Source organism: Ornithorhynchus anatinus, chromosome X3 (genome assembly GCF_004115215.2).
Source record: "Ornithorhynchus anatinus isolate Pmale09 chromosome X3, mOrnAna1.pri.v4, whole genome shotgun sequence".
NCBI classification, from domain to species: domain Eukaryota; kingdom Metazoa; phylum Chordata; class Mammalia; order Monotremata; family Ornithorhynchidae; genus Ornithorhynchus; species Ornithorhynchus anatinus.
The window spans coordinates 12,362,783-12,379,077 of record NC_041751.1 but is presented as its reverse complement, the minus strand read 5'-3'; the positions used below and the strand labels follow the sequence as shown (position 1 = coordinate 12,379,077).

General features: G+C 48.5%; 2 protein-coding genes across 2 annotated transcripts in view; both read left to right on the top strand.

The window, feature by feature from the left end:
- Positions 1-4,720, top strand: part of MYO10 (myosin X) — a 170,288-nt gene extending 165,568 nt beyond the window's left edge. The window contains exons 37-41 of the mRNA XM_007655516.4: positions 51-187; positions 979-1,099; positions 1,291-1,743; positions 2,692-2,883; positions 3,267-4,720. Of these exons, the coding sequence (XP_007653706.1) occupies positions 51-187; positions 979-1,099; positions 1,291-1,743; positions 2,692-2,883; positions 3,267-3,377 (1,014 nt within the window). The 3' untranslated portion in view covers positions 3,378-4,720. The remainder of the gene's footprint in view (positions 1-50; positions 188-978; positions 1,100-1,290; positions 1,744-2,691; positions 2,884-3,266) is intronic.
- Positions 4,721-14,498: 9,778 nt separating this feature from the next.
- The window catches only part of RETREG1 (reticulophagy regulator 1), a 79,261-nt gene continuing 77,464 nt past the window's right edge, over positions 14,499-16,295 (top strand). The window contains exon 1 of the mRNA XM_029053881.2: positions 14,499-14,788. Within this exon, the coding sequence (XP_028909714.1) occupies positions 14,601-14,788 (188 nt within the window). The 5' untranslated portion in view covers positions 14,499-14,600. The remainder of the gene's footprint in view (positions 14,789-16,295) is intronic.

The window sequence follows — 16,295 nt, the reverse complement described above, 5'->3', positions numbered from 1 at the left end:
TGTCCGTAATATTAAAATGCAAAACATTAATTAGCCAGTTCTTTCTTCAGGTTGTTGAAAAGTTAATCAGAGGGTTGGCCATGGAAGACAGCAGAAATATGTTTGCCCTCTTTGAATACAATGGGACCATTGATAAAGCGATTGAAAGCCGAACCATTGTGGCTGATGTGTTGGCAAAGTTTGAAAAGTAAGTCTCCTCTCCCTAATAATGTCTGACTAATAAAAGGAAATCCAACAGAATGTCCCTTTCGTTTCTTCCTTGTGTGCTACAGATGTTAAGCCATTCTTAAGCTTGTGTCCTCTCCTTAATTCCTCATGTAAAGGCAGAAAATGTAAACAGGCTTGTAAATAATTCATAGTTGTTCCCAAGTTAGAAAGTCTTGTCTGTATGGAATTGCTATTGTTCTCTTTTTTCAGTTTTGTTTTGGGTAACACCTCATTCTTATGACTCTTTCCTTTCTCCCCTTTCTTCGTTATACAAATCTTAGTTCCCCTCATTATTGCACATATTAATGACACTGTATATTGAGGACCTTGACAAGTTTATGTGAATGAAGAGTATGGAAAAAAGCATCTTTACAATGCAGAAGTTGTTGTTTTTCATATTCATAGATTTCAAAGTTGATAAGGCAGACAATGGAGGAATTAACTGTTTTCGACAGCACATATACAGTTGGACAAATGAGATATTATAACGGTTTCTACACTGTAGTATTATGGCTGTAAATTTTAAAAAGAACAAAAACACATACATAATATGCACAATTGAAGCTGAGTGCTTCCTTGTTCTGCCTTGAACTTTTTTTTTTTACCTCTTCCCTCTACAAACCAGTTTTGGGCCTGACCAGAGTTTGAAATGTTGGTGTCCTGATATAACCCACCAGATAAAGCCTACTGCAATGTTGTGATGTGTAAGTTTTTCTCAGTGCCCTCTCCCATTCCGACATCATCTTAGCTGCTTTGGACTTCCCTTCCTAGATTGACGGCCACCTCTGAGGCAGGCGATCTCCCGTGGAAATTTTACTTCAAGCTCTACTGCTTCCTGGACACCGAAAATGTGCCGAAGGACAGCGTGGAGTTCGCCTTTATGTTTGAGCAGGTACATATAAAGAAACTGAGATTTCCCTCTTAGGAAATGGTGTGGCCCACTCCTACTCAGGCCTGTTATTCCTGTGGCAGCGCGTCTGAGAACCGCTGGTTCCCAGAAGTAGTTGTGCGGCTTTAGACGATTCCCAGGCGGGGCTGTTTACTCTTCCAATCTCTAAAAGGTGCCTCCCTTATTCCTCTCAGGCTCATGAAGCAGTCATCCGAGGTCACTACCCTGCTCCCGAAGAGAACCTTCAGATCCTGGCCGCCTTAAGGCTCCAGTACATCCAAGGAGATCATTCCTTGCAAGCCCCTGTGCCCGCACTGGAGCAAGTCTATCCCTTGCAGAGACTGAAGTCCCGTATTTCTCAATCCACCAAGACCTTTTCCCCCGCCGAGAGGCTGGAGAAGAGGCGCGCCAGCTTTCTGGAGGGGACGTTGAGGAGGAGTTTCCGAACCGGATCCGTCAGTCGACAGAAACTAGAGGAGGATCAGATGTTGGACATGTGGATCAAGGAGGAGGTTTCCTCGGCCAGGGCCAGTGTGATTGACAAGTGGAAGAAATTTCAGGGCATGAACCAGGAACAGGCCATGGCCAAGTACATGGCTGTTATTAAGGAATGGCCTGGCTATGGGTCTACCCTCTTTGACGTGGAGGTGAGGAGGAGGGCCCGTTGGGTACGAGGTAGCGCGAGGGTGGGGATAATGATGACTGTCGTGTTCTGGGAAAATTGCATTAGAGTAACCATCGGTTTGGGGAAAATCAATGCTTGGGAAGGTGGTACTTGTTTTGATCCATTTTTCATCTCCTACTACCATTAGTTTTTAGCTGTATTCATTCAACTGAATGAATTGAATTTATTTACTGAGCACTTACTGTATGTAGAGCACTATATTAAGTGTTTGGAAAGTACATCAGCAGTAATTAAAGACAATCCCTGCCCACACCAGGTTTACAGTCTAGAAGGGGGGAGAGAGACATCAAAACAAGTAAACAGGCATCAATATAAATAAATAGAATTCTAGATATACATATATACATAAGTGCTGTGGGGTGGGGAGAGAGGGGGAATTATAACAGTGGTATTTGTTAAGCGCTTACTATGTGCCAGGCACTGGGGAAGATACAAGATAATTGCGTTGGACGCAATCCCTGTCCCACATGGAGCTCACAGTCTCAATCCCCATTCATTCACCCGGGTCATTGTAAGCGGCCTTTCTGGATTATCAACTTCAAGACCAGTGAAGGCTTAATCTGTCTCTCATCTCTGGTCTTACTTAGCATTCTGTGCTGGAAGAAGCATTTGCCCTAGAGACAGAGACAGCTTAGTTTCCCGTCTGGGGCAACGGACTCTATCCTGGTCCTAGACCCCAAAGAACTCATTTCACTGAGCTATTTCATGTCTGTGCAGGCCATTTGAAATCTTTGAACACTGTTCTGCCTGTGGAATAGACTCCTTAATACCTGCTTCCTGCCCGCTTCTTGAGATAATGCGATGATGATGATGAGATTTAGTAATGTGTGTAAAGTCTTGCGGGGAAGGGTTGGGCTCATCTAATTACTATTCTTTTTCTCACTCTGTCTCTGGCCCTCTCCTTCTCCAGTGCAAGGAAGGAGGGTTTCCGCAGGAGCTCTGGCTGGGAGTAGGTGCTGACGCAGTGTCTGTCTACAAGCGTGGGGAAGGGAGGCCGCTGGAGTCGTTCCCCTATGAACATATCCTCTCCTTTGGGGCACCTCTTGCAAACACCTACAAGATTGTGGTGGATGAGAGAGAGCTGCTGTTTGAAACCAGTGAGGTAAGGACTGGGGAGACAGTGCAATGTCATGCCCGATGCGTGTTCTCTTAGGGCTGAACTGGCCTTTGAGAGATCCAAGAACCGAGGGCACCCTCGGGTCACACCCATGCCAACATGGAGGGTATTGCTCTGACTTAAAGTAGGTCTTTCCATCAGTTTAAATCCAGGTTTCCAAATTGGTCATCATAGCCAGCTCACTGATAGGGAGCAGTCCAGGGAAGGGGTAAGGACAGGTCCACGCCCCCACGTCTGGCATTCCCAGGGTCCCCCTCCGCGATCTTCGGTAAGCAGGGGAGGGAGGAGAACCTCCGTGATGTGTTCCGTGTTGATGCTTCCACGAGGGGAGACTCGCCGCCTGGCTCTGACTTCTGCTCTGTCGGCAGGTCGTGGATGTGGCCAAGCTGATGAAAGCGTACATCAGCATGATTGTGAAGAAACGCTACAGCACCTCGCGTTCTGTGAGCAGCCACGGAAGCCAAGGCAGCTCCAGGTGAAAGCGCAAGGGGGAATGCGCGCGCTTCCTTCGGATCGGAACCTGTCACTTAGGGGCCGGCCTGGCTTTCGACGCCGACTTCCGGCCATCGGCGTGCCACCCGGGATTCTCGAGAGCCCTGCGAGGCCAGTTTCCTCTGCCAGGTCAGCCGGAACAATCACATGGCGAGTTGATGTCCCAGCAGGGCGAACAACTTCCAAAGCTTCGTTCCTCTTAGGTGACGCACGCCTTAAGAAAAGACGCTGCCACCGAAGCAGCGAGAAGTGCCTTAATGCTTTAAACCAACACTAATCGACCTTAACTGTGCTATCCAAGGGAAATGGTTTTCTTTCCACTCAGAAGACAAAGAGAATATGAAGGGGGGGGGGAGTTAAATCCATCCATTATGCACTAACCTCCCAGCCTGATTTTTTTCCTGGGTTTGTAGGAGGGGGAGGGGTTGGGGCGGGAGGAACATTTTTGGTAGGAGGCTGCTGGCAGCTTCTTTCTGAAACCTTTTTTTTTTTTTAATTCGTTTCATCAGCGTGTGTGTGCATATGTCAACGCAAATTCTAACTTTATTCCATAGTTCATGAGCATTTAAAGCAAAGGGAATCGTGATGTGCAATGGTGTAAACAATCCTTCTGTACATTTTAATAGTTCAGAGTTATAGTTGATTTGATTTTATGGTTACTTCTTAAACCAGTTTTATTAAATCAAAATTCTTTCATTTTCCTACATCTTTGAACTTCTTAAACCCTATTTTGACTATTTTGTTCCACATGTAGCAAGCCTGCCTCTGTATCTGCTGTATTATAAATAGATATGTAGCTGGTAAAATAAGTTGTATTTATAGATATCCCTAATACAGAAAATGCAGTTCTCCATACCATGTTGTCTTTTTCTTGTTTTTAGTTTGTAAGTTTTAAATATTCAGTTTTCCTTTAGAGAAGGTTTACTTAAAAAACAATATGCTTGTAGAACTCTGATTTAAGAGAACCAAGTAAACTCTGTTGTGGGTGGAGAGGCAAAGCAGGAAAGAATTGTGGAAAAGGTATATGAAGCTGTACTATGTTTTTTTAATAGGGCTATTCATATTTTATTCCAAGTTCTTTGTGATGGTCTGGACAAAGCACCTGTAAATAAGTCAACTCACAGCCAGATCTGGTTTTGGACTTTTTATTTTTATATGGAAAAGTTGTTATATAAGGCAAACTGGAATCAACAGTGTTAAGTGTGCCACAGAGAAAATAAATGAAAGTTGTATTAGCCCTATTGACAAACCTCAGCCTTTAAGAAATCTTGCTTATTTGCTCAAAGAAAGTTGGCAATAAAAGATGCTAATTAGCATGTCTTGTCTCGCATCCATTCTGTCCTCTTTTTTTCCTTAGCGCTCCTACCTAGAATGACCCTTATAGTTTCCTTTTCCAAAAATGCTTCATTTCTGCAAGTGGCAGGCTGTGGATATCAGAATCTGGATTTAGGCCTACAGTGCAAGTCCGTGTCCTTTCCTTCCCGTGATCTCAGAGTGGAGTCTTTCCGTTCCTTGCCTGTACGAAGGAAGAAAGCATAGTTCAGTGAAATGTAAAGGTTGTGCCAGGAGCTGTAAAGGTGTGTTGCGGGCCTCCTGAGAGCTATACCTTGTACTAAGCATTAGGGAAACAGAACCAAACGCCATCCTCTGCCCACAGAGGGGACTACTTTCTCAAAAGCTCTTTGTAATAGGCCCCAAGTATAAGTTCATAGTCTTACAACTGAATATCTTTATAGTAAAATGAATTCAGTATGTGTTAATAATAATAATAATAATGTTGGCATTTATTAAGCGCTTACTATGTGCAGAGCACTGTTCTAAGCGCTGGGGTAGACACAGGGGAATCAGGTTGTCCCACATGGGGCTCACAGTCTTAATCCCCATTTTACAGATGAGGGAACTGAGGCACAGAGAAGTTAAGTGACTTGCCCACAGTCACACAGCTGACAAGTGGCAGAGCTGGGATTCGAACTCATGAGCCCTGACTCCAAAGCCCGTGCTGACCTACAAAATGTGTTGACCTACAAAAATGTAATCTAATGTCCCTGAAGCCAAGGGAAAAACTTCAAACTGGGAAACCTTCAGGAAAATACAAGAACAGTGTGGCCTAGCTGACAGAGGATGGGCCTGGGAGTCAGAAGGACCTGGGTTCTAATCCTGATTCTGTTACTTTTCTGCTAAGTGACTTTGGGTGAGTCACTTAACTTCTCTTTTGCCAGTTACCTCATCTGTTAAATGGGGAATAAGACAGGGAGCCCCATGTGGGACATGGACTGTGTCCAAACCTGATTATCTTGCAACTACCCCAGCACTTATGCCAAGCACTATGGTATGGTAAGTGCTTAACAACTACCATTAGACTGTTAGCTCGTTGTGGGCAGGGAATGTGTCTGTTATTGTAGTCTCCCAAGTGCTTAGTACAGTGCTTTGCACCCAGTAAGTGCTCAATAAATATGATTGGATGAATTAAAAAAGCAAACGAATGGGGAAACAAAGGGATACAGGAAAACCACAGGTGTAAAAGACCAGGCTAGAGGAGAACAGGGAGAGAGAGGCAACCCCCAGGAGAAATATGGAGAGAGAAAAGGCTAATGGAAATAAGATTGGGAAATGCATTGTCTTTCTAGCCTGGACTAAGACCAGTTTTTTCTGCTATAAAAGAAGTTTATGAAAAGTTTCCTGAAGATTCACATTCTTAGGAAGCCCCTTGCAGCATAAAATAGTTCATCATTAACGAGTAGTATGTGAACACCTGTGCTTTTGGTGCAGAGCCCTATGCTTGGGAGTGCTTGGGAGGGTACAGAGCAGTTAGTGGCTTTGATGGGTGATGCTTGCCAACTAAAAGTAATTCCGATGAAACCATACAGAGATGGAAAGAGGGTAGAGCCAGGAGCCCCTTTGGAGAGAAGGAGGAAGGGAAAAGTAGGGGAGAGGGATACAAAGGTTGTCATGAGTACTGAGGTGAGGGCCGGTTGTGAAAATCTGCGGAGCGCAGCCTCGAAATCACTGCATCTGCACGGTCACCATTCTGGTCTGAACCAGGAAGGAGAAGCAGCACGATGTAGTGGATAGAGCATGGGCCTGGGAGTCAGGAAGTCATGGGTTCTAATTCCAGCTCCACTACTTGTGTGCTGTGTGACCTTGGGTAAATCACTTCACTGTGCCTCAGTTACCTCTTCTGGAAAATCGGGATTGAGACTGTGAGCCCCACATGGGACAGTATGTCCAACCTGATTTGCTTGTATCCACCTCAGTGCTTAGTATGGTGTCTGGAACATAGTAAGCACTTAACAAATACCATAATTATTAGGTGCACACTCAGTTCCAAAGCCCTTCAGAGGCAGCGGTTTGCACAGGTGAAGCATCTCTGGGTTGGTTTGCAAGGCAAAAGTATTGTTTTAATAGCATTTTTATGCCAAGTCTGCTTCATTGGGTTACAGTGGGTCTTAATTGACCCTTCCGTATATTGTGTGCAGCATTCTTGTAAACCTGTGTTTTCCATTATTCTTGTAAGCTCTTTGGTGTGATCCCCGAAACGACAGTTGAGTGACCCTTGTTCAGGGTAAATGAGTGACAAATATGTTGATCAGATTTGAAATGAGGTCTGAACTACAACCAAGCGGTTCCTTCAAAGCTGTGACATGAATAACAAGTCTCAGAGTGAACTGAGGAGAAATGCAAAATTGTCTGATCTATTGGCTTATGTACTTGTGCCTAATTAGATTATAAACAGCAAAACATTTAGAGGTTAAATTATTGAAGAAATTATATTTCCACTTCTCATTTTCATGTCTCCCTTTAGCTACCTGGAAACCATCCAGTAGGTAGGTTTTTTTTCCTTTGACTTTTAGAGACGTGGGAATTTTAGAACACTTGAATTCCAGACCTAATTCCACATGATATTGAAGATCATGCTATTTCCCTGAACTATTCTGTCATTGGGTATTGGCTGCAAGGGCCAGACTGAAGTTAATCAATCAATGGTATTTGTTGAGCACTTTCTGTGTACAGAGCACTGTCCAAGCACTTGGGAGACTACAGTACAGCAGAGTCGGTGGACACATTACCTGCCCAAAAGGAACTTCCGATCTAGAAATCTTCCCCGTTCTTGCCTTTCAGAAGTGGAGGTGGTACTTTCAGGGGGAAGGAAGCCCTCATATGGACACTGATAATGGTATTAAAAAATTGGGGTTAAAGCTTTCTCAAAAGATTTCTCTGTGCCAGAGAGAGAGAGAGACTTGATGAGTAGACCCAGTTCTCTTAGAGCATGTATTCTTATGAAATTTTGAACTCAGGAAAGCTGGCAGTGTAATAGTACATAACCCACTCCAACACCTTGAACCTGTCCCCAACCAGTTTCTTTGATAGCATGGCACACCCTAGTCAAAATACGTTATAACAATATATTAGCTTCTAGACAAAAATGAAAAGGGTATCATTCTAAAGGACTGATTTGAGTCCAAATATTATAGCCTATCCTGAAAAAGCATGGTCATTTACCCTTCAGAATGGGATAAATTAACAAGAGTTAACATGCTGTTCACCCTTTTCATTTAGGATCCTAAATGGTGCCCCACAGTGGAAAGAAGTCAGTATAGAATGATGAACCATCAAAGGGACCAGGTGAAAGCAAGTCAGCACCAGAGAGAGATGAACTGCACACCCCATGAGTTTCTTCCCTCTCCCTCATTTAATGCCTGGCTGCACTGTTTTCAGGAAGGTAAGGAGGTTGGACCCATAAGGAATAGACCAATGATGTGCTCTGAAGTATGAACTGAGGGCTCAGATGTGGAAATGTGGAAAATGCTGAGGGGGTAGGTGTTAAAGATGGTTTACTTAAATGTCTGTAAGGCTTAAATCCATGGGATCTCAAAGAGCCCCAGCTCCATTAAGAAAATGAAGCTCGTCATTTCTTTATTATAAAGATAGCTTCCATTTTTGTAGGGCCTTGTTTTACAAAGCTCCAAACACTTCAAAGATATTTCATTCAATCGTATTTTCCTTGTATGTTCCCTCAATAGCCCTGTTAAGATGACTCCTTCCTCCTACTTTGACAACAAAGATGTCCCCCTGTCCCTCTCCCCCCTCCAACCCCCACCCCATCCTGCTTCCTTGCATCCATTTAAAATTTTCACATGACTCCTCGTCAAGACTGAATTAGACCCTTTCACATCAGTCAGCAGCAGGGCTCTATCTCGAGTTCCTCTTGAGTCTGCTCCTTCTCTATCTCTGCTCCAGACTTACTCAGATCCCTTCACCTCCCCCAATGTCAGCTCCATAATAATAATAATAATGATAATTGTAGCATTTAAGTGCTTATTACATGCCAAGCAATGTGTTGAACACTGGTGTAGATATAAATTAATCAGATCAGACACAGTCCCTGCCCCACATGGGATTCATAGTCTAAAGAGGAGGGAGAACGGGCATTTAATCCCCATTTCACTGAGGCACAAAAAATCTAAGTGACTTGCCCAAGATCTCTCAGCAAGCAAGTAACAGGATCCAGGTCCTCTGACTCCTAAACTCACACTAGAGGCCACTCTGCTTTTCCATGTCATAGCTGACACTTGAAATGCCCCCTTACTCTCCCATCCACCAGGCTATGTATCTCATCTCTCCTCCCTCAAAGGGCAATTGAAACCTCACCTTTTCCTCAAAAATTCCCCTGGAAAGCTGGAAGTGAAGTAATACAGTTTTACTACAAAGCAGTCAACTCTCTCTGCCTTTAGTTACTACAACGAGACATCTGCTGTGTTCCTGCTTTGCATCTGAAACCAGCTAACAAATACAAGTGGGTTGCAAGGAGTAGGTATCTTCCCATGGAGAGTTTGATCAAGTCCTCCTGCTGAATTGTGTGTGTGTTGCGGGGGAGGGACATCGCTACAGGGTGGAGTAGCACAAATAGTATGCAAATAAGAAGCTGAGGACCTAAGTTATGGTCCCAACATTTCCACTTCCCTGCTGCGGGACTTTGGTTAAGTCACTTAGCTGTTTAAGTCACTTAGCTCCAGGAAAGAAGTGCAGTATAACATTTATAGAGCAGAAGTAACAGCAAGTCTTACTTTGAACTTTCAAGTCAATAAAATGATCTTGAAATTTAACTAGCCTGCTTGTAGGCTGAGGTGGAGATGTGAACTAAACGGAGCTACTTAGGAACAAAATCTTATCATTCTTCTGAGAAATGTTTATCGTTTCACTTCATATGTAAACAACTCTCAAAGATAACTTGAGAATTTCTTCAGATCACTATAGCCTTGTAGAAAATGACACTTGGATTACAAGTTAAGCTGAAATAAATGATTAGCCAGGGTTTCTTGTTCTGTGGTAGGGATCAAAACACTACTGCAACATAATAATAATTGTGGTATTTGTACTGTATGTACCCAAGCACAGGGGTGCATACAGTACAAGTGGATCAGACCCAGTCCCTGTCCTAAATAGGGCTTACAGTCTAACTGTGAGGGAGAACAGGTATTGAGTCCCCACTTTTTAGTTGTGGAAACCTGAGACATACTTTTTTAAGTTGAACCGAAGCCTTGATGTGCTAAAGGAGTGGAATGCATTCCCCTACCACTCAATTTAGCCCATTTTCTTCCTCCGAATCTGGATTAGAGAGCTACAGTGTCACACCACCCCATACAAGCACTATTTGCTTCTAGGAGCTCTGGGAGCTCATCGGTTGTTCTCCATCACCAGTCCCAAGGTTTCAGATTTTCTCTCTTCTCGTAAGGGACTCTCAAGGGGACATTCGAATGTAGAGAGCCACATTTTGCTCCTGCGGCATACTGTGGCGTGCTTCCTGACTAATTTTAAAAGGGAAAAAAAATTCAATTATTCCACAGTAGGGGATTGGCGCAATTAATAAAGCTGGAGCAGTAAATATCACAAATTACACCAACCAACTGAAAATCAACTCTTTCAAATTTCAGTTGCCCACAACTTATACTACTACTATATGCTGATGTCTGACACTAACCGTGAAGGGTTAGGACTGTGTCTAATCTAATCAATCTTGCATTTATTCCAGCATTTAGCATAGTGCTTAGCACATAGTATGCGCCTGATATATACTATCATTCCTTTTCTGGAGACTAGAATTCTTTGGGCAGGATGTAGCAGTCCAAGAGCCTGATGAAAAGAAAAACTACAGATATGTTTGTGTAACAAATTCAAAACTATTAGTTTCAGAACAACTTCATTCTTTGCAACATATTTTGCTGGGGTAGAGATAATGTCTAATGACTAAGTCAAATGTAAAGTTCTGCAGAAATGCACACCATCCAGTCATAATTCCTGCTAAGAGTAGCACGTTTTTATACCTTTGGCGAGTAATTGTCAGTTAGGATTAAAGGCTATTCCCAATCATTTCTTCAAACACAATTAAGTCAAGAGCTCCCATCACTTTGAATAAACCTGCTGGATCTGTTGGCCCGTTTTTGATCCACACCTGGATTCATTTCCTTCTGTGCGATGTGTACCCTGCTCTTAGCCCTGCTGGGGGTCCTTGGGAGAGGGTCACTACTTTGGGAAAGAGGAGACGTGAGTTTCCAGTCCCAGTTTTGCCTATAATTGGCTAAAGTGGGCAAAGGCCACATGTACTTATACCCCAGCTCTTAGGAGCAGTGCCTGGTACAGAGTAAGTGGGTAACAAAAGTGCCATAGAATGAAAGAAAAAAGTAGTGCTGTACCTCTACCCGCTTATTCTCTCTCTGCATTCTCTGCCCCAGACCTCAGAGGGAACACTCCTGGCAGGGACGAGAGACAGCAAATGGCACCGTGCAAGCCACTAGCGCTAGAATCGATTCCTCCGAGCACTGTCTCCTCGAAGGTGCCTCTATCTTTTTTTATGGTATTTGTTAGGTGCTTACTCTGTGCCTGGCACTGGGGTAGATGTAAGATATTCAGATTGGACGTGGGTCTCACAGTCTTTATTCCCATTTTACAGATAGGGTTAACTGAGCCCCAGAGAAGTGAAGAGCCAACCCTCCTGGATAAAATGACTTTGGGGGCTTGAGACTCAAGGGAACGGAAGGATCAGTGGAGGATTGGCGAGGCAAGAAATGGTGGGCAAAATATTGGGGTCTGGGAAAAGAACCCGGTGGGATGGTTGGAGGGGAGGGGGATGAGAAGAGAAGAAGGAGAAGGAGAAAAGTTGAAGGAGAAAGAGGAGAGAAGGGTCAGTCGATCGTATTTATTGAGCGCTTACTGTGTTTAGAGCACTGTGCTAAGCGCTTGGGAGAATACTACAATATAACAGATAAATTCCCGCCCCCAGTGAGCTTACAGTCTAGAGGGGGAATGAAAAATGAATATAAATTAATAAAATTATAGCTATGTACCTAAGTGCTGTGAGGCTTGGAGGAGGGGAAGAATAAAGGGAGCAAGTCAAGGCGAGGCAGAAGGGAATGGGAGAAGGGGAAAGGAGGGCTTAGTCAGGGAAGACCTCTTGGAGGAGATGTGCCTTCGATAAGGTTTTGAGGGAGGGGAGAGTAATCGTCTGTCAGATATGAAGAGGGACGGTGTTCCAGGACACGGGACAGGATAGGACTGGGACAGCAGGAACCGGATGAGTAGTAAACGGTATCTAACCAATACTCTGGCTAGCTCTCTCGTGGCCTTGAGCTGTACCTCCGGAAAGAGTCTTTGCTTCCATTGCTTTTCAAGAACGGGGGTTGTGGAGGTTGGGAGGAAGAAGGAAAGGATAAAGAGGAGCTTGTGCCGGTTGCACCCAAAGACTTGGGGTATGGCCCCCCAAGGCAGTTTGACCCGGTGGAGGGAGCGTGTGATTGGGAGTCCAAAGATCAGGGTTCTACTCCCAGCTCTGCTCCTGATCTGCTGGGTGATCTTGGGCAAGTCACTTAACCTTTATGGCCTCACTTCCCCTCATCTTTAAAATGGGAATGGGCTCCTTAGCTCGAGAACCTCACATGGATCAAGGATCACCTCGGAGCTGGGGACGTCGTCGGCGCTTCGCGGATGTTCTAATCATTCATTCAATTGTACTTATCGAGATCTTACTATATGCAGAGCACTGTACTAAGCCCTCGGGAGAGGAGCACATAACAATAAACGGACACATTCTCTGCCCACAACCAGTCGGTCCGAAGAGCACAGCGGACCCGGCGGAAGCTCTGGAACCTTTGCCGTTGGTCCGGTTGGCCAAATTTGCTTCCTGTAAATTAAGCGCGGGGAGGAGAAATCAGTGTCCCACGGGGGCGGGTGGGGAGGACTAAGGGGACTGACCCCCTTCAGGCTCCACCCAACGGCAGCCCCCACCCGCAGCAGCCCCCCGCCAGGAGCAACCCTCACCCAGCAGCGGCCCCCACCAACAGCGGCCCCCCCATCAGCAGCAACCCTCACCCAGCAGCAGCCTCCCACCCGGCAGCAGCCCCCCATTAGGAGCAACCCTCCCCCAGCAGCTGCCCCCCAGCAGCAGCGGCCCCCACCAGCAGCACCCCTCACCCAGCAGCAGCCCCCCACCCGGCGGCGGCCCCCTCTCCAGCCACAGCCCCCCAGCCGCCAGCAGCCCCCCACCCAGCAGCAGCCCTCTCCTGCCGACCCCCCCGGGCCCGGGCCTGGCATCTCAGCGGACCCCAGTCGGCGGGGCGGGGGCGGGGGGCCTGCGCGGACCCTGGAGCACACCGGGGGGGATGGGGAGGAAGGCGGCCGCGGCATCATCCCCATCCCCATCCCCATCTCCATCTCCATCCCCATCCCCATCTCCATCCCCATCTCCATCCCCATCCCCATCCCCATCTCCATCCCCCATCCCCATCCCCATCTCCATCTCCATCCCCATCCCCATCCCCATTCCCATTCCCATCCCCTACCCATCCACCCCCGCTCCCTAGGGGCGGCCACTACAGCACCCTCAGCCCGTCCACCCCTGTCTCTGGGGGCGACGATACAGTACCCTGAACCCGCCCCCCAGCCTCCGGGGAGGCGACTACAGCACCCCACCCCCGGACAGCAGCAGCAGCAGCCGCAGCAGCAGCAGCAGCTTCCTTAGCCCCCGCTCCCTGGGGGCGGCGACTCCAGCACCCAGAGCCCGCCCGCCCCTGCCTCTGGGGGCGGCGACTACAGCACCCCACCCCCAGACAGCAGCAGCAGCAGCAGCAGCCGCCGGAGCCTCCCGAGCCGGCCCACGCCCTCTCCCTGGGGGCGGTGACTCCAGCCCCCACCCCCGGACGGCGGCAGGACGCTCAGCCCGCCCACGCCCGGGGGCGGCGACTACAGCACCCTGAGCCTGCCCATCCTTTTGTCGGGGGTGGGGGGGTGACTACAGTACCCCGAGCCCACCCACCCCTAGAGGCCTTCCCAGACTGAGCTCCCCTTTTTCCTCTGCTCCCTCTCCCCCGCCCCCTTCACCTCTCCGCAGCTAAACCCTCTTCTCCCCCCTTTCCCTCCGCTCCTCCCCCTCTCCCTTCCCCTCCCCTCTGTACTCGTCCGCTCAACTCTGTAGATCTTCATCACCCTATTTCTTTTGTCAGTGAGCCGTACCTCACCCCGATTCTATTTATTTGCTATTGTTTTAATGAGGGGTTCTTCCCCTCGATTCTATTTATCGCCATCGTTCTTGTCCGTCCGTCTCCCCCGATGAGACCGTGAGCCCGTCCAAGGGCAGGGACTGTCTCTATCTGTTACCGATCTGTCCATTCCGAGCGCTTAGTACAGCGCTCTGCACATAGTAAGCGCTCAATAAATACTATTGAATGAATGAACCCCAGTCTGGGGAGGGCGGCGACTACAGCATCCTGAGCCCGCCCACCCTTGTGTCAGGGGGCGGTGACTACAGCACTGTGCCCGCCCATCCCTGCCTGGGGGGGCGGTGACTACAGGCCCCTGAGCCCGCCCCCGTGGGCGGCTGGAGCGGTGGCGGCGGCATCCTCCTCCTCTCCTCTTCCTCCTCCTCCTCCTCCTCCTCCTCCTCCTCCTCCTCCTCCTCCTCCTCCTCCTCCTCCTCCTCCTCCTCCTCCTCCTCCTCTTTTCTTCCTCCTCCTCATCTCCTCCTCCTCCTCCTCCTCCTCCTCTCCCTCCTCTCCTCCTCGTCGTCGTGGTGGTCGGGCCTCCCTGGCCTCCCTGGCCTCCCTGGCCTCCCTGGCCTCCCTGGCCTCCCTGGCCTCCCTGGCCTCCCTGGCCTCCCTGGCCCCGGCCCTGTCCGGTCCTGCGTGTCCGGCGGTGTGTCTGTGCGGGGTCCGCGGCGGCAGATGTGGCGGCCGGGGCCCCGGGCCCCTCGGGGCGCGGCGGCCGGAGAGGCTGCCGAGGATCGGGGGGAGCCCGGGCCCGGGGGGTGTCCGGGGGGTCCCGGCGGGGAGCGCTGCGGGGGGGACGCCCAGGCCTGGACGAGGCGGCTCCGACCCCTGGGGGGCTTCATCGGGGCCAACCTGCTGTTCTGGTGAGAGCCGGGGGCCGGGCCGGGGGGTCGGGGGGGGGGGGGGGGCGGGGGGCGCCCCCAGAGCCACACCCCACCGACACACTGCTTTCCCCTCTACCCCAACCCGGGAAGCTTCTGAGGGACGGGGTTGTGGGCTGGACCTCATCCGCTTAGCACAGCGCTCTGCATCCAGCAGGAGCTCAATACGGAGAATTCCCTAAGATGGTCCTCATCCGCTTAGCACAGGGCTCTGCACCCTGCAGGAGCTCAATACCGAGAGTTCCGTAGGATGGTCCTCATCCGCTTAACACAGTGCTCTGCACCCAGCAGGAGCTCAATACAGAGAGTTCCCTAGGACGGTCCTCATCCGCTTAGTACAGGGCTCTGCACCCAGCAGGAGCTCAATACCGAGGGTTCCGTAGGATGGTCCTCATCCGCTTAGCACAGTGATCTGCACCCAGCAGGAGCTCAATACAGAGAATTCCGTTGAATCCCGCTCTGGACAGTGCTCTGCACCTAGCAGGAGCTCAATGCAGAGAGTTCCGTGGGATTGTCCTACCTCCGCTCTGACCAGTGCTCTGCACCTAGCAGGAGCTCAGTACAGAGAATTTTGTGGGATTGTCCTCATCCGCTTGCTTAGCACAGTGCCCTGCGCCTGTACTTTCCAAGCGCTTAGTACAGTGCTGTGCACACGGGAAGCTCTCAATAAATACGATTGAATGAATGAATAGTAGGAGCTCAATACTTAGAATTGTGTTGGACCAATCGATAGTGCTCTGCACCTAGTAGGAGCTCGATATAGAGAATTCCGTCGGATTGTCCTCATTCGCTTAAGAGAGTGCCCTGCACCTAGTAGGAGCTCAGTAAATTGAATCGTGTCGGATCGGTAAATAGCATTCTGTTGATTTGTCCTCATCCACTCAGCACGGTGCTCTGCACCTAGTAGGAGTTCGAAAAACAGAATGATCATGAATCGATACTTAGAATGCTGTTGGCTTGTGCTCATCCGCTCGCTTAGCCCAGTGCCGGGCAGCTGGTAGGAGCTCACTAAATAGAATTATGTTGGAGCAGTAAGTGGAATTACTATTTATTTTGTTTAATGAGATGTACATCACCCTGGTTCTATTTAGTTGCCATTGTTTTTACGAGATGTTCTTCCCCTTGACTCTATTTATTGCCATTGTTCTTGTCTGCCCGTCTCCCCCGATTAGACCGTAAGCCCGTCTGAGGACAGGGACTGTCTCTGTCTTGCCGACTTGTACATTCCAAGCGCTTAGTACAGTGCTCCGCACATAGTAAGCGCTCAATAAATACTATTGAATGAATGAATGAATTCTGTTGGATCGTCCTCATCCACTTCAGACAGTGCACTGCGCCTAGTAGGAGCGCAATGCATCGAATTCCGTTGGATTGTCCTCAGCCGCTTAGGACAGTGTTCTGCACCTGATCGGAGGAGCTCAATCAATAGCATCGATTGATCGATCCGGGGACGCACGCCCCAGCGTGCTTGTCACCCGTCGCGATCGTT